We start from the raw sequence: 20,929 nt of genomic DNA on the forward strand, positions 1-20,929 counted from the left end.
AATATAAAAGTCATACTGCTACCAGTAAAAAAATGTTAACAATAGTACCATAAAATATTATAAAATTGAAAATATGAGTCATTTTGATTCAAAATCTCTATTGTGTACACAACTGACCTCAGCTGTCCCCTCTTGTTTTGTTCTGTTTCAGAGGTTGAAGGCTGCGTTGACTCACCACCCTGCTGCCATGTCAAATGGGAATATGAACACCATGGGACACATGATGGAAATGATGGGGTCCCGTCAGGACCAGACGCCACACCATCACATGCACTCACACCCACATCAGCACCAGACACTGCCAGCCCATCACCCCTACCCGCACCAGCACCAGCACCAGCACCCAGCACACCATCCTCATCCTCAGCCCCATCACCAGCAGAACCACCCACATCATCACTCCCACTCCCACCTTCACGCACACCCGGCACATCACCAGACCTCGCCACACCCACCCCTGCACTCCGGCAACCAAGCACAGGTAGACCTTTTTCATCATCTCTTTCTCCCTTCTCGTTAACAGTACAAGCTCAAATATGGGGCTCATTGGCAGCAACCTTGTTTGACAAGCCCAGGTGTTCTGACACTCTGGGGGGCTCTGTTCATTTCCTAAGAGGTAATGGTTACCCATAAGACCCTACCAGATCGTAGTTTCTATAACTAATAAGGTAAATATCAGGTTTAGTTTCTAGGGGCAAACGTAAGCTTCAGGTTCTCCAAAATCTATTTTGCAGTGTGTTATAATGTTAACCCTAAAAAGTAACACCAATGGAGGATTAAGAATTTAAGCTTTAAAGAAAGATGTGAATAAAGGATGAGAAAAATAAGTTAATTCTAACCATGGTTCTATCTGCAGTACTTTATAACATCATAGAGACTCAATTTTGTCACCTGCAAAATGGAAGTTAAATACAATGGGCAATCTTCTGAATAACAGTAAGTGTTAAAAATATAAAGGGTAACAATTTCAGGTAGACAGAGAGGCCCGGTAATGGATGTTAGGGTGTAAGGTGTTGTGTAAATGGTAAAGAAAGGTGACTCATCCCACCCAGTGAGAAATGTGTTGGAGGGAGAAGGCAGAGAGCCAGGCTCTGTAGATGATCAGTTCAAGAGGAAGGCCAGATCCCAGTGGTGGAAAGTCACCAGGAGTGGCTAGAAAGAAAGCCAGCATTTAGACACAACTGGAAGAGGGTCGGGGGATCTGGCAGACGTTACGTCACCCAGCCCAAGAAGAGAGGCGGGTCCATGTATCCGAGTGAGTTTTAGTAAGTGGATGAAGGGCATGTCTAGGAGCATGGCTAGTCCTAGACATTTTGGACCTTCAAGTGGGATGACCTTTGTCAGTTCCCTCCAGCCATTCAAACTGCCAAGTTCCAACCAGCTGGGTCAGAATGGTGTCAGAAGCTTGGGATCACACTTATTCACTGTCTCCTCCATTGTCTGCCTCTGTACCTCTCACCGGGCAGCTTTTAGAGATCTTGCATCAACCCCTCCGACATACACCAGACCTGGACAGCCATCCACAAGATGTGTTATCCATAAGCAACTCTCCATTCAATAGATAAGCTTATTTATTAGCTAAGCTTACTTTTGCAAAGTTCTTAGAGGTATTCTATATAGCAAATAAGAGTGTAGGCTTTGGAGTGAGAAAACTTTCATTCTTTTCCCACCTTACTTGTTGTATGACTGTGGTCAGTAGATGAACCTCTCTAAGCCTCAGTTTTCCCATCTGTAAAAATGGGGTGATAATAGACCAAGCTCATAGACCCTCAGGAGTATTAAATAAGAGAATGTTTTGCCCTTGGCACAGTTTTCAATACATGATAGCCATGATTAATTCCAAACCGAATAATGTGATAGAAGCTTAGCAAGTAGTTTAGCAATAAAATGCTATCCAAAGCACCTTTTTAGTCATGTGCCATAGTAGGACATATATTTAGAAGGGAAAAAGAGAACTATAATAGATCAACTATAAACTATAATAAGGTCAAAGATAGGCAGATAGATTCACATGTATACTTAATATTTTTAAAAAACGGATAGCATCAAGTTTTGGTTGCATTTGTGAGCGAGTTACTTCACAGACAAGCTTAACAGTTCATTAAATATAAAAGCCATTCATTGGCTAATTACGAATTAGCCAATTGCCCTCCATCTCAAGTCAGTAAGTGGCCAATTGTATATGCAATCAGTTAATTGCCTTTATAATTGGCTGCACAAAGTTGCTTTTTTATCCTATGCTACTAAAAAGAAAGAGTCCAGGTTGGTCTTGTTGAAATTTGAACAAGATCATTTAGACCATGTTCAAAATGCCACTGTTAGCTGTATTAACTTGGTTGATGTTGAGATTCATGTCATGTGGCCTAATTGTATGATTATCAGAACAATAGAAGTTTATTAAGGTCATCAACTCTGAGATTCTACGATGACTTGGAATAAATTCTGTCATTTTGAAATTACAGTTAATTATTTTTGATCAAAATTTTCAGAGCATCTGTGTCAACATAATGCCATTCTATTTATTTTACTGAAGTATAGTTGGTTTATAATATTGTGTTAGTTTCAGGTGTACAGCAGAGTGATTTGGTTATGCATATATATCTATATTCTTTTTTATTCTTTTCCATTATAGTTTATTACAAGAACTATGAATATAGTTCCCTGTGCTATACAGTAAATCCTTCTTGTTTATCTATTTTATGTATGGTAGTGTGCCTCTGTTAATCCCATACTTCCAATTTATCCCTCCCACCCCACCCCTACAGAATGCTATTTTAAAAAGATAATGAAAAAAAAAAAAAAAGATAATGGTAGGTAACGATAATTATCGTTTTTGATAATTTTGTTTAAAGCACAAATTCTGGTCTTAGGGTTGCATTTTCAATTTCTCCTGGCTTCTTGCGATTCTTTTGCATATAAGAATGTGACTTCAGAGTCCTGGTATCACTCCTTGGCCACCAGGAATTTCTCTTAACCAAACTACACCTTGACCCTGAACCTGGACTGCACCTGAAACCACCATGTAACTTACCCCTTTGGGTAGAGGCAGAGGAGAAGCATCAGGGGGTAAAGGCTTGTTAACGTTAGCGTGGTAGAATACAGTATTGAAAGAGAGGTCCCTGCACTGGAGATTAAAACCCAGTTTTACCTACTTGAGAGTCTTGTCTAGTGCTGGCAGTGAGAGATCACTAATTCATACAAAGAAATGAATGGAATTTATTTCATTCATTTTTTGCCTGTTAATCCCATACTCCCAGTTTATCCCTCCCACCCCACCCCGACAGAACGCAAAAATAGCCAGGTTAGCACCTTCTTTCCTAGTGCTTTGCTTTGCGGTGGTTAGCTCAGAAGTTACTGCACCTGAAATGACTAGTGCTAAACGTTTGCCAATAACAAGGAATACATCTTCATCAGCCGCTCTGGTGAGTAAGATCTTAGACAATTTATTTTGTTATTCCTCTTTGATTCGGAGGAAAGGAATTGCCAATGAACAGTTTTAGAAAATGTCTTTGCTTTAAACAAAATTACTGAGATGCAATCTAACCTCAGTCCTGAGACTGATTCTTTTTCAGTTAGTCATGGAGGGTTTGACAGAGTTTAGGATTAAAATATATCATCATCAGTCAGCTGATGTCAACCAGGAGCCATTATTAGTGCAATTACAGTCGTTCTGATTGATTTCAATCATAGGGTTGGAATGTGGTAGAAAAGGTGGCTTGGTTTCATTTTAAAAACTTTTTGCCTGTTATTTCTGCAGGTTAAATGCCTCTTGTAAAACAACTTTATAGGTATTACAGCCATAAGCCTGAGTGACTGAGCAATGAGAGGGAGGAGAAAAAAACCACCACCACCCTTTATTGAGAATGAAGAAAAGGGAAGGAGTGAAGTGCATTAGGGAAGCATTAGGTGTCCAGACTCATAAACTATCACTCATAGAAATTTCACTAGGTGCTGAGTGTCTTCTGTATGAAGGGAAATAAAGCCGTATGTGTGGGAGTCCCTAAAACCTTAGATGTTGTTGAGCCCCATGCAGACCTTACAAGGAATCTATAAGCATAGTAAAAACTTTTTAATAAAGTGCTTTGCCACTCCTAGGATTTCCTTATAATGTAAGTACATACAACCACCCCTCCCTGTCAACAGACACGGTGTATTAACAGGGCTCAGGGCTCAGTGCTGCATCACGATGGACTTTCAAAGGCCCCGCTTCCCAATCACCTAGAAATTCACCCACTCACCATCTCCTGTAACTCCTTCAGCCTTGGTCAAGCTCTGAGGAGGAGACAGGCCCATTTGCAGTTTGCAGGTCCAGCTAGGCATTTGCAGTTTGCAGGTCCAGCTAGGCATGTGCAGTAAGAACTGTGAAATTGTGACAAAAGGATTTCAGCTGCTTTCCAGGCTTCACGGGGTTCTTTTGATAGGAGTCACAATGGCAGTGCTGTCCCAGAGGTGTGTTCTAGGAACATGGTTTTGACACCATTAGTATGAAAGGCATTCACAACCTGCCCAGAAGGAGTTTTCTGCAGATGACAGAAGACTCGTCAGTAGGGTGACAGTCACCCTGACCTCTGTTTTCACCTGTTGCCATACATTGGCACTTTCAGATTTTACAAGGCACCTTAAATAAAACATTTTTAACATCTGAGGAGAAAAAAAATGTTTCTTCTATCATGATTCAGCCAAATGCCAGTCAGGGGGAAAAAATCTACTTGACTCTCTTTTCGCAGATCATCCCTGTATCTTTTGCCAAAATATCATAGAAGATAGCAGGGTGATGCTTTTCCTTTTCATGAGCGTGATCTCATTGTTGACTTCATTCTTAGAAAACAAGTGTAATGTGCTAACTAAAACAAGCGACTCCCTGTGTTTTGCATTTCAACACCTTACCCAGCCGTTCCTCCTCTCTCCCCATCACCCCCTCCCTCTCTTTCCCAGCAGGTTTCACCAGCGACACAACAGATGCAGGCCACCCAGACAATACAGCCGCCTCAGCCCACAGGGGGGCGCCGGCGAAGGGTGGTGGATGAGGATCCTGACGAGAGGCGGCGGAAATTTCTGGAACGGAACCGGGCAGCCGCCACCCGCTGCAGACAGAAGAGGAAGGTCTGGGTGATGTCACTGGAAAAGAAAGCAGAAGAACTCACCCAGACAAACATGCAACTTCAGGTGCAGGCCACTGTCTCTCTCCCCAGGACTCAAAGGCCCTGTGTAACATTGGCATTTCCTGCCCCGGCAGGCACTTGTTGACCCTAAGCACTAACACCACCCCTTAGCCCACAGAGCAACTGCAGGCGTATTCCTCAAGGTTGATTAGTTCCGAGACACTCTACAAAACAAAACAACCATTCAGTTTTACATCAGTCTGCTCTGAGGAGGGAAACCCTGCCCAATTAAGTTATAGGGCTGGGAGCAGAAGCTTGGTCAGACAGAGGTTCAAACTCTTGTTCCGTACCTACTTGCTGGGTTTAACCTCTCTGGCTCTCAGTTTCCTCATCTATAAAATGGGGATAATAACCTCATAAAGTTGTTGGGAGGAATAAATGAACTAATGTCTACAGAGCCGTTTGTACATAATAAATCTTCAACCAAAAGGCCGCTCTTTATGTCCACTGGGTGAGGGGGTTGCTTCAGTTCACACTAGATTATCTATATTTTTGTTTAGTGGAAAAAAGGGAGGTTTGTGTTTATTATTTTGCTCCATAAGAAAAGGCATGTTTCCATCTCATTTTTAAACTTGACAAGATTTGAATCTTGCATGATTTTTGCTTTCCATGGGTGGCTCAGTGGGGGGACATTTTATAACAAGGCCACTTCTAGGAGTTTTTGAGAACCTCCAGCACCTGGAGCTTCTCCAGCGTACTTCATGCCATACACATGACGCAGTTCAGGGCATTTGTTCTAACACAAAAAGAAGTGCACTGTTCACCAGCAGAAGAAAAAGCAAGTATTATATAAGTGACAAGCAGTCAGGGGTAGCAGTAAAAATCGTGGATTATAGCGCTGGATTATATACGGTACTTCCAGGAGCAGAGATAATGGCTGAAGAGTGGAGGGAAGAGGGGAAAGAATGCCTAAAATAGGGAGAATCTGCTCCTCAGTAGTTCATAGGTCACCCTCACCCCGCATCCTGTGCGCATCCTCAGAAAGGAGCAATTAGGGTGCCAAACCCCCCTTTGCATATTTAATTCCATTAAGTGGAAATGGTCTTGGGACATCCAGTGTACAAATTGAAATTATACAAAGCAAGTTTGGGTTATACAGGGACCGACTGTCATCATTTATGGATGTTCACTCTCCCCCCCCACCAAGTTTATCATTCTTTTAATGATAGACATGAGAAAGAAACTGGGAAACGTATATAGCAGATATGGGGGAAGTAAGATAAGAAATCCTCCCACTGGCTTGTACGAAGCTTGTGTGAAGTTGGAGACTCTGTTACCCTCTCCCCCGACCACTTACCCCCTTTTCTAATGTCGGGTCTAGCATGGAGAGTTCCTGAGTGTCTGTACTCAGTACCTGCTGAATAAATGAATGAGCTCCCCACCTCTGGAGTGTCCAGGAACTAGCTGCCTGACCGCTTGGCAAAGATGTGATGATTTAAGGGAATCAAGCCGCAGAGTCTGGCTGGACTCAAATGCCGCCGGAACCACTCTAACTGGAAAGTCTATAATTCTAGAATCTGGCAGGTATAGTAGTATGTGAGAAGCTTTTAGGTGGACATGAGTACACGCTTTTAATATTAATAATAATCATATTTTAATTTTTATGTGTACTGAAAAATGTAATCAGAACATCAAACCTTCAGTTTCACAGATATTTTTGGTAAGGACCAGGCTAAATCTTTAAAAAATGAGTTAATTTGTAGAAACATGTTAAGTAAATAAAAGTTCTGGTGTATGTGACCTAGCAAATATCACAGCAGTGGTTTTGTAATGACTGAACTGTGAGAACCCCTGGAATTTGCTACCAGTTCTGAGATCTGCAAGAGGAACATGAACAGGTGCAGGTTTTCTCAATCTCAGCACTATTACCTTGGGGCTCAGTAATTCTTTGTTGTCTCCAGTGCAGTGTAGATACTTAGCAGTATCCTTGACCTCTACCCTCTAGGTATCAGTAGCACCCTCTACCCCACCCCCAAGTTGTGACAATTGAAAAACGTTCAGACAATACCAAATGTCCCCCGTGGGGGGCAAAATTACCCCTGAGTGAGACCCACTGACCTAGATGAAGGAGCCTTGAGTAGTCAGATGACACGTAATCAGATGCGGACAAGTTTTTAAATCAGTTTTAACTAAAATGAGTCCTTGCAGAATGACCCCAGGGTATTGACCATCATTCTAGAGCCTGAAGACATGGAGTGGGTCATAGCAGAGAGCCAGGAAAAGGGAGGATACTGGTTTACTTTGACATCAGATGTGTTCATGACTTGACATAGGAACATATGTTATAGCTTTCACTTAACATATAAGGTACTTAACATATAAGGTATATCCTTTATGCGAACCTAATCTACTTTTTTAAAAGAGTATATTTTAAAACATGCTTATTGCCAGAAGAGAGACTTTTTATTTTATTTATTTATTTCTGGCTGCATTGGGTCTTCGTTGTGGCACATGGGATCTTTTGTTGCAGCTCGCAGGCTTCTCTCTAGTTATGGCACTTGGGCTCAGTAGTTGCGGCCCGGGCTTAGTTGTCCTGCAGCATGTGGGATCTTAGTTCCCCAACCAGGGCTCGAACCTGCATCCACTGCATTGGAAGGTGGATTCTTAACCACTGGAGTACCAGGGAAGTCCCAAACCTAATCTATTAATTTTCACATTTTTAGAACTAAAATGGAAGGATAAGAGATACTAGAATTCTAGCCCCTGAAAACCACAAAAAAAGTCCTATTGGGGCCATTCAACAGGCACCAGTATTTTGGGTTGTTAAAGCAGTGCCTGAGGAAGGGACGGTCTCTGAAAAGACTACATCGTTGGTGTTTTCCAACCACGGCTTTGCTTCACAGGGACAGAAACCACAAGGGCTCCATGTTTTCTGTGATGCTGAGTGCTCTGCATCATGCCATGTGATGCTGGAGAGGATATGCAGATTCTGCTACCTTTGAATGACCCTTTCCCTCTCACTGGACCTTTGTCAAAAGAAAAAGTTGTCTCTCTTGAGGCTGGTCCAGTGAGCCGAATTTTAAGTAAACAGAAATGGAAGGTGCTACACAAACAAACTCCCGCCAAAAGGAATATCCAAGGTCTGGATGGCCAGCTGCCACTTTTGAGTTGTTTTCCAGCATAAATCTAGTTAGGCTGCAGATTGGAAAAATTAGAACTGAGAAAACAAAATCAAACTCCCAGACTTCATTTCCTCATCTCACAACAAATCTCTACCCAAGAGGTCAACACAGGTATAGGAATTGGGGGAAATATTAGAAACCACCCAATCTGACATTTTATTTGGGAGAAACGAAGTCTCGGGGGACATGAGAAGTCTTCCTGAAAGTCACACAACCAGCAAGTAGTAGGATGAAAACCCAAGCGAGTCTTCTCTTGACCTAACCCACTGCTCTGTGATCTTTCATTCTAGAAAGTTCTTCAACTATGAAGGAATCCACATTCTTTTCACTGACAGAGTGGCTGAGATCAGCTCTAAATTCATCAACTGCTAATGCGGTGCTCAGTGGATTGTGTTCAATAGATGATACGGAAATCGTCTGGTCGCCCACGGAAATAATTGCTTTTCTTTTTCAGTACAAAGACACATGGCCTAAGTCGCTGCTGAAATTTTAGACACACGAGCTCAGGTTTAGGACTTGGCAAGAGAATAGGCCAGATGGGAACTGTTGCTGTACAAATTGAAAGTCCTTTGTTTTAGAATGAACCAAACCTGGCCTCAGTTAATCTACAAAAAAAAAAAAAAAAAAAAATAGGGGAGGGGCTATGTGGCAGGGCTCATTTTGATAATTATTTTTTTGGCTACTGATGGACTACTGCTCGCATCAAAAAGCATTTGGAGTTTATCATATTAACAAAATGACATCCCCCCAAAACTGAAAATGTAGCCCTTAGGGACTTCTTGGAGTGCTTGTTTAAAGTACGTTATTACAGTGTTGAATGTCTATATAGGGGTGCTACTTCATCCCAAGGCAACTTTATGGGTTTAAGAACAGATTAATCTTAACTACATCTATACTCTTACAGTCCCTATTTAAGTGGCTAAACTTTTAGGAGTAGCAAACCCAAACTAGTTTAGAAAAAAGAAAAGAAAGAAGAGCTGATTTCAGCAAGAGAATCAATACTTATTATTAATACTTTGTTTTGCAAAGTGCTTCTATATGAAGACCTATAGTTATTATTAGAAACTACACAAGGGAGTAAAAGAAAATTGGTGATTTGCATCAATTCGTAATGCAAGGTAATTCAGAATAAGAAAATGTCTCCAGAAGTCCTGGTTTCTATTTCCCTACTAGAACTGCAGGCCACTTTTGATTTCTTTCATGCATTTTGAAACATTTGCTGTCTGGTTCTTCTCTTCCAAAATGTATTCAAGGTGATTTCTATTAATGTTATCTTGAAAAGGGTTTTTATTTAAAATATAGTCTAGTGTTTGTGCATTTCCTACATCGGTCAGTCTATCAATATGGAATGATATCTGTCAGTATCTATCAATATGGAATGATATCTCTCAGTATCTATCAATATGGAATGTTTACGCATGTGCACAGCACACATGATTCACTCCGTTTTTAACATTCTCTACTGTTTTTAACCCATTCTCTACTGTTTTTAACCCAAATGCTCCCTTATGGAATCTGATGAAGGCTCTGTAGACTCTCACAATATGGAAATGAACATGGACTTGAAATTCTGCACAAAAGTGAAACTGTAAATGTTGCTTTGGAATCTGCCCTGTTAAGATTTGGAAGTATAGGAGGTGCTAGAACTGGCTCCCTTAGGAAATATAAGACTTGATATATAAGCCCATTTGAGAATACCAAAAGCAATTAACTAGTGAATAAAAAATCAAGATGGAGACCTTCATTAGATTAGTAGGTAATTAGCATTCTCAATAGAAGGCAATTCATAGAATAAAAAACTATCTTGCAGGAAGTAACTAGAAAACTAGTCCAACCACCTTGTTTTACACTAGGTTGGTGTGGCAGTTTGGGGAGCCAAACCCGATTATTCTCAACTGTCATTTGAGAGTTCCTTTTTCTGCTGGAAGCTGCCCCATGAATTTCTGTTGCTTCTCTGGCCATTAGACTTTTATTTAGTCCTTATCAGTATCGTACTTACATGTGCATGATCTAAGCAAGAGGGAGGCTGATTGTTCTTGTCTATGGAGAATATTAATTGGCATTCATTTTCCAACCCTAACATAGCTAAATAACATAATTACTAATATATTACATTAAGAAATATGTCCATATTCACATATATCTTTAAATGATGGTCAGTTGTTACAGTGCTCTCCAGGTTCCTACATTTTTACAGACCCTCACAACTCCCAGGTCCTCAGTTTCTATACTTACAATGTATTGGTTTATTAATAAAGTGCTTTGCTGTCCAGAGACAAAAAAATGCCACTAAAATCGTCTATTTTCTATGGGGCTTTGGTTATAGGCCAGGACACCACATACACTGTTTGTTGTGGTGATTGGTGCTGTTTTATTGTGGCCTCTCATGAAAGCAAAAGGTTTATCCTGAAATGGTTTGGGATATGCCAAGTATTGTAGGCAGTTAGCTCCTTGCAATTGTAGGAACCCGAAGAACGGAATTCAAGGTGTTTTTTTTAAGGAAGGGACAATGTACACTTTGAGTCTGGGGGATGGAAGACTGCCTAGAAAAGGTGTGACTGCTGAGGACACAGAGGAGGAAGAAATGGAGACTAAAATCATCCCCTCCAATGCAGCCGCCAAGTGAGATTTTTCTTTTCTTTTCTTCCAGAAGTACAAGAAGGCAACAGAATCCTGTTGTTTTATTTTAAATACGGAAATTTCCTCATTTGTTTCCTAGATCATGGAAGAGAAGTATGGCTGGATTCACTAAGGACCGGAGCTTGACTCCACTTTCTTAGAACCATTGTCTGCAACTGACAGTTTCCCCTTAGGGTCCAGGTGTCTAGCAGTTGTGATTTCAGAAAAGTGTTATCTCTATAGTCCAAATACAAATCATGTCACATTTCATTTTCAGGCCAAATATGTATACATTCAAACATCTTAGTTTTCTTTTTCTCCTTTTTCTGTTCTGTTTTTGTCTGTTCTGTTTTTAACCGGGGGCTGCCTTCTGTTTAATGGTCTAAAAGTAACTTTCCTTCACACAGGCTATTTTAAGCAGAGGGGGAGCTGGGAAAAGGAAGGATGGCTATCTGAATTTAAATGGGCATAAAATTAGAGGAAAAAAATAGTGTTTAAGGCTAAAATAAATTGTCCTATAAATAAACTTGTCCCACTGATCCCCAAATTGACAAGGGTCACTTCCAGCTTTGATAGGGCCCCTTATCAACCGCACTCATTTGAAGGTGGGAGGTGCAATTCACCTTCCTGAACGTTCTCAAATTTAAGAGCAATTTTCCTATGAAATTAAGTGATTTATTCATCATTAGTGCTAATTTCTCAGGCATTTAAAAACATTTTTATTGGAGTATAGTTGATTCACAATGTTGTGTTAGTTTCAGGTGTACAGCAAAGTGAACCAGTTATACACATACACATACCCATTCTTTATTGGATTCTTTTCCCATATAGGTTATTTCAGAATATTGAGCAGAGTTCCCTGTGTTATACAGTAGGTCCTTATTAGTTATCTATTTTATATATAGTAGTGCATATATGTTAATCCCAGTCTCCTAACTTATCCCTCCCCCCTTTCATCAGATAGCCATAAAAGCCTTGTAGATGAGATTTTTATTATTTTTGTATTCATGCTACTCAACATTTGATTGCTTATAATGTATTTTGCAAATGAATTTGGAATTAGGAGGTATTCTTTGAAACAATTTTCCAAAAATTTTTTAATTAACTTCAGAATCCCAAACTTACTTTTTAGGTGATAAACACATGCCTCAAAAGCCAAGTTCATACTGAAAGCGTAGATACAACTTAATGACAAATGTTAAAACACCTTCCTCTGTGTGCATGCTTTTGAAAAGTCTCCTCCACGTGGAGTATAACTGCGGGGCAGCCACAAATGAACATTGGCCAGAGAGAGGTGTTATTTATCACAACTGTAAAATGGCTTATTTGAGGTAGTGCTACGTTTACAGTTTACTTTTATCAAGTGGCAGCACCTTGGAACCATCTGTTCTACATTTATACCGTTGTCCCTCAATATCAGCGGGTATTGGTTCCAAGACTGGCCTCAGATCCCGTAATCCGCTTATGCTCAAATCCCATCCTCAGCCCTCTGTATCCGTGCTTCCGCACCCTCAGATTCAGTCAACTGCTAATCATGTAGTATTGTTATCTATGGAGAAAATCTGCACAGAAGTGGACCTGCACAGTTCAGACCCGTGTTGTTCAAGGGTCAACTGTATTTGTAGACGATGGTGCCAAGTACATTATTCCACAAACTATGAACCTATCTTTGTGAATTACTACATAAAGTGGAGATTTGTGGCACTTATCTAAGTAAATCCACAACACCCTGATATTGAGGAGGGAAAAAGTTTATAGACTGAAATTAGCCAAACTAGTTAATGAACCAATCAAATTAACTCAGTCATGGCCCTAAACTCTACTGCCCTTGGCCTCCCTGGGCTGACCTGATCCCACCAGTAGAGGACCTACATTTGCTCTGTATGCTTCCATGCTTCCTCCTAAGTGGCATCAGGCAGGAGGACGTGCTTTGTTGAACTGTAGCCCATGAAGAACTTCTTTTGGGAAATCGGCTTATTCTGAGGGCATTTCAGTTTGAAGCCGCTCACCCTGCCACACAGTTCCTCCCCGTGCCTCACGTTCACCTTCTATTCGTGGTCAATGTCAAACCTGAACCTGTAAGATAGCATGGGGACTTCCCTGGCATTCCAGTGGTTAAGACTTTGCCTTCCAGTGCAGGGGGTGTGGGTTTGATCCCTGGTTGGGGAGCTAAGATCCCACATGCCTTGCAGCCAAAAAACCAAAATATGAAACAGAAGCAGTATTGTAACAAATTTCAATAAAGACCTTAAAAAAACATGGTCCATGTCAAAAAAAAAAAAAAACTTAAAAAAAAAAAGACAGCCTGAAGAGAATTATTATGAGAGCTAAATTTATTGAGCACTTCGTATGTGCTAGGCATTGTTCTGCGTGTTTTGCATGTTACCTCATTTAATCCTCACAACAACTCAAAGAACTTTGTACTATTTTCATTCCCATCCAAGGTTGCTAGAGCTTAGCTGGGTTATGTTACCTGCCTAGAGTCACCCAGTCAGTGTAGAATGGAGGGTCCCTACCTAAGTAACTTTTAATAGGATTAAGCTCTTGAGTTAAAACCTAGTCTCTTCAGAAAGCCCCTGGGAAACCTGAGGGCCAAATCAAAGGCAAGCTACAAATTTTCAGGTGAATCCCGTTAAATAATATTATTAACGTCATTCAGACATAACAGAAAAGAAGTGTGCCAGTTACACTGTTGAAAGTGCACGGGGCCTTGGGTTTGTATTCTCTGGTCCTCTTAACATGACTTGGATCCGTCTCTTTCCAGAATGAAGTGTCCATGTTGAAAAACGAGGTGGCACAGCTGAAACAGCTGTTGTTAACGCATAAAGACTGCCCCATAACAGCCATGCAGAAAGAATCACAAGGATATCTAAGTAAGTCATTGACTTTTTTGCTTTTTTTAGTGTCCAGTTTTTTTGCCACCAATTTCTCATTGGATTTATTGAAAGAACAAAAGTAAAGCATAGACTGCACACGCAGGTGGATATCATGCTAGAATTCTTGAGTGGCTGCCAGACTACTGCACCAGAGGGAACCCTTCTTTTCTGACCCCATTCATCACCATGACCGCCACCTCCTAATAATTTCTGGCTAGACGTTCCCTGGCATTCCACATTGTAAAATCCCACCAAATTCCAATTCTGCAGCCAGTAGGAGCCCAATTACTGGTGGGCTAGCAGTCTTTTATGGGCTGGGAAACAGGCTTTGGGTGAATTATATCCAGTGCCTTAGGATATGCTACATGTTATTCACCAGGCTGAAAAGCTAGTGACCTTGTCTCAGTTTACCAATATGTAAAGTGGATCTGTTTTTCTAGATCCCAATATCTGCACCTGGAATGTCAGTAGGTTCAATGCTAATTGAGTAGGGGATGGCGGAAGGAGGGGGGATTCATGGCTGAAGGTCAATTTCTTTTCAAATAATTTTTTAGATTGAGCAACACAGATTCTCCCACCACATGTGAGTATTTTTCCACATTTGATATATGGATGGCTCTTTGAAAAGACAAGATGGGGACTTCACATGCCACAACTTAAACACATCAACTCATGTTGCTGATCTAGAAAGCATGGCTTTGCTTGTAGCTATAAACTGGGAAGGCATAGCTTTGTGACTTTAAAATAAAGTTTTGGAATTAACCTCCAGGAGAAAATGTGTGAAACGCTCCTATTTCTAGCAAGCATCTAGCAATATTTTTTGAGTAGTCTCCAAGTCCACCCAGGAAAGAGCTATATTGGTGTGTGCGTGTGTGTGTGCTTTTTCCTAGGTCCAGAGAGTAGCCCTCCTGCAAGCCCCGTCCCCACGTGCTCTCAGCAGCAGGTCATCCAGCATAACACCATCACCACTTCCTCGGCCGTCAGCGAGGTGGTAGGAAGCTCCACCCTCAGTCAGCTCACCACTCACAGAACAGACCTGAATCCGATTCTCTAAAATCCGAGGGTCAGACCTTGCCTCCAAGGAGAGCTGTCGCATATCCTGCGTCCTTTCTTTTAAGGGCATTTTTAGAATTAACTCAGACCTGGAAGACTCCTCAGCCCTTCAAAGACTGGCTTTCATTTTTATAGTTATTATGGAAATGTTGTCTTTTATACTCAGTTATATAAGCAAAAAAGGGAGTTATGCAATTAATAATCTATCAGCTTGGGAAATGCTTTGGTGCTTTTCTCCAATTTTCTGGTACCAGTTACTTGTTTATAAACTGAACTCCTTCTGTATATAGTCATGGTTTCATTCTTACCAGTCCAGCCCTTTGCCTGAAACGTTGAATCTTGTTAAGCCACAGCTTTTAGCCAAAATGAGGCGTACCTAGATGTCCAGTATACAGACTGCAAGGCAACTGGGGGAGAAGTCTGATGATGTCATAGCTTATGTTGAGTTGGTGCTATGATGTCACCAGAATCCCAGATAAATGGAGAGCCTTTTCCACAACCCTGTTTCTCTTACTATAAAAAAAGTATAAGCTCCATTGATGTCCAGATAAAATCAGCAAGCATCTCACCACCTCTCCTCCTGCTCTTGGTCCACTTCCTTGAATGCCCAATTTTCCTTTCCATTTCCACTTTTACCTGGGCTCCCTATTGACTCTTTATTTTTACTTTCTGTTTTATTTTTTCCCCTCTAGCGTTGCATGCAAAGAAGAAAATAATGTTTAAAGGAAAAAAAAAAAAAGCTAATGTGGACCTAGCCATGGCTTCCCTTGCCCCTGACCCATTCAACTCTTGCTTTTCACAAAAGAGTAACCGGGAGATGTTTAATGTGCCTGGTTTAATGTTTTTAATAATCAGAGCAAGTAAAAGGTGGCTTAGCCGTAGGTGAAGCACCGTTGAATGCCAGCTGTGGAGACACTAGGGAAGGGAGCTTTATAAGCCTCAATTGTGGAAGTCCAAATTATGATGCAGAGCTAGAACATCATACCCTCGAATTACAACTGGTTTTATATGGCCTGTCTATAATGTTGAAAATCCATGTACTATATAATAATTCAGAAGGGCTCTATTCACTACACAGATTATGCTGTTCAATCATTAGCTGCTAATAGCCTAAGATATATTATTTTTTTTTTCTTAAGCCTATGGAACCGTCTTTGGTGTTCTGGTGGGTGAAAGTAGACGAACTACTGGAGGAACAGAGAGAGAAAGAAAACCTAATGTTTCCATGGAGGTGCTTTCCGCCCTCCCACAGCAGTTAAAGCACTCTGGCTGCTCAAAGTATCCCCTGGATATGGCTACTCCACTCTTCTGAATAATTCTGATTTATACTTTCAGCAACTTTCCTGGACTTGCCCATTATAAAAAGCAGATAGTCCAAACCACAGTTGTGCCTCCTTGAAACAAGCCATTCTACCGTGCTAAGGTTTTAATATCACATCTCACAAATAACTGGGGCTAATGTTCTTCTCTAGTTGTCTAGGCAGGTGCTGGTGTTTCATCTCCATTTGAATGCTTGACCTCCAAACGTGAGTGTGTGTGTGTGTGTGTGTGTGTGTGTGTGTGTGTGAGTGAGAGAGAGAGAGGGAGAGAGAGAGAGAGAGAGAGAGAGCGCGCAAGATAATGGGATTTTAAAAAGTAGTATTTTACAAAAGGTGTAGCTTTTATAAGAGTTCGGAAAAGGGAAGGATGTGTTTTTTTTTCTCTCAGTATAGTGTAAGAATCTATTTTGGAGAAAAGAAGAAAATATAAGGGTTATGAAGCATGGTTTTTATAACTAGTTTCAGTTTTATCTAATAACTTACTTTTTAAATCAATATTTATCAACAATCTTTTCATGTATGCAGTGCTTTCAAAAAGAAAGTTTTGAGTTTCCAGGGAAACGCATAACTTGGATATATGATCTAAAAAATCAAAACAAAAGCAAAAGCAAAAAAAAAAAGAGAAAAAAGAAAAAAATGCAAACAAGAAAAGGATTTTCTTTTATATTTTAGACAAACATATCATTTTTAAGTATTTTAAATACTGAATTCAGTTATTTTGTTTTGTTTTGAATCTCAGCTGTACTAGCTGAATGGTTTAACCTAACTGGCTTCCTAAGAAGTTTAAGATTTAGCTAAAAAAGCAGTTAACATTCTTGTCTCTATTTTGAAATCAAAAATAATTTTTTCTAAACTCCTTCCTAGGACCATTTATGTGTCCCCCTAAAAAGGAGATAGAGCTCATTGAAATATTTGGGTTTTTTAATTTTTAAAAAATTTTTGTTTTGCTTTAAGTGAAAAATATTTTATTTCTTTACTGCATGCATAGCACTTAATGAAATGGATTTTTAAAAAATCCACTGGTGATATCAGAATGTCCAAGGAGTGGGCTGTCACTAAAATTATGGTTTACTTTACTTCTCTTCCACCTCTTAATTGAAATATGTAGTTGTTAAACCAAAAGCCTCTGCAGTTAAGAACTTGCCTGAGTTTTAATTCAGCAGCTTGACGGTTTGACTGACGTGCATTATATATAGCTCAATTATGTCTGTTTTTTATGCTAAGAAGGCAAACCACCACACACAGGTTAGCAAACGGGCCTCAACGTATAATTAGAATAAACTTCTTCTTATACTCAGGGCCTTTAGGTATGTTTATTAGCAGTGTGGAAATACAGTGAATGGAGGATGCCAGCAAGTTGTCAGAGCTTCTTGAAATCCTGGACAGAAAGGCTCATTGGTCAAATCCAACACTCGACTTATCATTATTAAATATTTCACTTGAAGGCCTAGCTTTCACCAGACTGTAGAATAATCTGTCTGCCTGGAAATCTCTCCATTCTTGTCCCACACTTTTTGCCAATCTGGGGAAACATTCTGCCCCGTTCTCCTCTCCCACCCAGCTACTGGGTCATCCATCCATACGGTCACAGATCAGTTGCAATGACCTTCAGAGCACCCATCCTGAGGAGGGAGGGCCCGCAGCGCAGCACTGCCTCCCCTCGTTCACAGGTGGGTTTCTGTCAGCAGGATCTGCTTCTGAAGTCACTGCCAACCTGCCTGGAAACTTCCACAGCGCCTCCCCTGCCTCCTGTGACAGGAATTAGCAGCCAAGATAGGGACACCTGATAGCGTTTCTACCAGGTCAGTCCTTACCTACACGGAGGCATTCCCATCTTAATTGTTTCTCCTTAAGACATTTCTGAACATATGCCAGGACAGGTAGAGTGAAAATCCTCCCTGTGCATGAATGGACTCGTTTTAACGCCTGGCGTGAGGTCGGATGTTTTCCCTTTACCCTTCCCCGCAGCCCTCTCCTATCTCCACATCAGTGTTTGCCAGTCACAGTCTTAACACAGCCCGCGGGGACGAGCAATTTGTGTACTGTCACTGCATGCCTTCTTTTCATTAGGGTGACTTACTTGGAGCAGTTGCTCTTTGGAGCCTGTCAGGTCCAAGAAATCAAATGCAGTGCGTGTTCCGAATAGAGGGGCATCCGTGGTGAATGTGCAGGTGGCTGTGGTCTGTTAGTTCAGAAAATTGTCGTGTGCTAGTTGAGCTTGTCATTAAAAGTCAACCAGCTGCCATACAAGACCAGCCTTTGGCTGGGGGGTTTTAAGCATCTGTAACTGCTATAAACCTAGCCATCCAGTTAGGATAGAATGTGCTTCTTTCTGGTTAATAAAAAACCATCTAAGAAAATATATATGTATGTATGTGTGTATACAGTGGAATTCAAGGACCAAAGCAAAATTTGAACAGGAATCTATTAATTTAGAATTTTATAAGATATTTATTAATAAATGTTATTTTTAAACATTCCATTTGAACAATATTCTTCTGTAGGATCTACTTGTTTTTAAAGGATTAGTTCATAATAAACTACTCTAGTTGTGTGTATCTTCATTTTACAGGGTTTCTAATGGCTGTTCTCCATCATTTGGTGGAAATGTTTGTTTAGACCTCTGTGCATAGACATTTCAAGGATTTGTATTGCTCTGTGAGTTATTTTTTAATCTATGTTTGGAACAGTTTTAAATCATCTATTTCTTTTTTCATTTTTAAAGTAAGCTCTTTCCTTTAGGAAGCAGAGTTCAGCTAAAGGGAATCGGTAACTATAACTGGAACAGCTCTCTTGTAAAAGTGTAAAAACAGCTTCATCTCTGCTTCTCCCCACCGCACCCCAACTTCCCAGAATGCCTTGCACTATTCAGCTTCCTTAGTGCTCTTCTCGTCCCTTCCCAAACCGTGTGCAGTAGCTTTAAGCCATTCAAGTTCCATTATGCAGTATATCTGAGAAGGGAAAGGAAATAACCCGTTTAAATTGGAATAAAATCGTGCCTATGCGAACAGTAGCAATTTAGAATCACTCCTCTGCTTTTAAAATAATTTATATTTTAAAATTGCACTTTAGCATTTGTAATCCCCGTCAGTTTCTCTCGTTCTCTTTCAGACCTCCTCCCTGCCCTTAAACTTCCCTTCACCCTCCCCTTCCCAACTACCCCACGCTTCCTCTAAGGCTCTGAGCTGCATCATTTAAAATACTTTACGGAATATTTGCACCAGGTACATTTGCGTGCGTTCACCAGTAGCATAGCCAAGACGCATTGCTCACATCAACCTAGATGAAGCCTGCTACGAGAATGCCAAGGAGAAGAGCCAGTATACTCTTTCTCCCTTTATTCATAGCATGTTTTTAAAATATGTTATATTATGCAACAGATGTGAGGGAGCAGCTATGCTACACTTAAGAATTTTCTGTCTTATCCTCCAACCAAAGTATGCTGAATGAGCCAGGAGACATTCCCTTGTGCATCACCATGCACGTCAGACTGTCGTCCTCGCCATCGTCTCTCTGGGCTGCTGAAAAAAAAACGGTGACCCTAACTATTTCACTCCTAGGTCTCAAAAATACAATGTTGCCTTGTACCATAATTAGGGACAGCACCTCTATTTTACAATTATAACCTAAGAAAGGACAAGAAGACACTGCAGCAATAAACTTACAAGTAAGATCCAATACCAAAACAAAGAAAAAAAAAAAAAACCCAGCTCGTCATGTTGTGAAAATGAAAAAGTGTATGGCCGTTCAAAATATTTTACTATTTCTTGTGGAGTTTTTCAGTGATGTAATGCTTATAGCCAAATTGCTTAAAGAGTGTTTATATATTTTTTTCCTTATAAATTGTCTATTTTTTAAAAAAGCTATTTAACCACAAGTTGAAGGGGGGGGGTAAGGCCAAACTGCCAGCATTTCTTAAAAGATTAATGTTCTTAAGTGGCGCTCTGATGCCTTTCCAAGCTTATCGTCAGAGGGGGCTCAATAATGATCAGCTGTTATACTTAGACCAACTTAGAATATCTAGCTCATTAGAAGCCAGGATTTAGAAAGCTCTTCTTAAGCCATTGAAGATTTTCTTGCATTGTGTTTCATTTTATAGAACTTTATAGGATTTTTTTTTTAACAGAATCATTTTAGCCTCAGGACTGAGAATGTGGAACCTGAATACATTAGCTTTAAATACATCATTAAAATCTTATGCACAATAAGCTCATTAGAGTCTAGTTTGCTCCTTTAGAATACCAAGGCTATAGACGCTACAGGACGTGATGAAAGGTATCAGCCATGCTGAAGTGGAGGGGGTTTCAGAGAAAGGACCCTTCCCCACCAGCCAGCCAATAGAACAGAAGAACTGCTCGCCCTCTTTCCTTCTGTGTTCTGCTAAATCACACCTGCCTCATAGAGAGAGGAGTTCTGCCTTTGAGGTTTGTCTTGGAGAAAAGATAAACTTGAAATGTCCTCCCTGGAGAGGACACGGGATTTGGGATCTTCCGAAAAGGCCCAGAAAAAATGGCTCAGTTCAAACACAGTGTTCTAGGACAATTGGAATATAAATATTGTCCAAAAGATAGAAGAGAAAAAAGGTTAACATTGTGCAAAGTAAGTGTTAACTAAGGAAGTCCTCAGAAAAGGTGCTGTCACTTTAAGTTCTGGACTCCGTGGGGTGGGGGCGGGGGGGGGGGGGGGGTGGGTATTTGTAATTGTAAACAGCAAAGCATTTGTGTTTGTTTGTCTGTTTGTAAAGCAACCACCTTCCTTATTGGAAGGAGAAAAAAACT

General features: G+C 40.6%; 1 protein-coding gene across 1 annotated transcript in view; it reads left to right on the top strand.

Moving 5' to 3' along the window:
- The window catches only part of CREB5 (cAMP responsive element binding protein 5), a 334,186-nt gene extending 319,353 nt beyond the window's left edge, over positions 1 to 14,833 (top strand). The window contains exons 7-10 of the mRNA XM_065883854.1: positions 152 to 481; positions 4,939 to 5,166; positions 13,668 to 13,776; positions 14,670 to 14,833. Coding sequence (XP_065739926.1) covers positions 152 to 481; positions 4,939 to 5,166; positions 13,668 to 13,776; positions 14,670 to 14,833 — 831 coding nt within the window. The remainder of the gene's footprint in view (positions 1 to 151; positions 482 to 4,938; positions 5,167 to 13,667; positions 13,777 to 14,669) is intronic.
- The last annotated feature ends 6,096 nt before the right edge of the window (positions 14,834 to 20,929 follow it).

The sequence above is a fragment of the Phocoena phocoena genome, chromosome 9 (assembly GCF_963924675.1).
Source record: "Phocoena phocoena chromosome 9, mPhoPho1.1, whole genome shotgun sequence".
Classification (NCBI taxonomy): domain Eukaryota; kingdom Metazoa; phylum Chordata; class Mammalia; order Artiodactyla; family Phocoenidae; genus Phocoena; species Phocoena phocoena.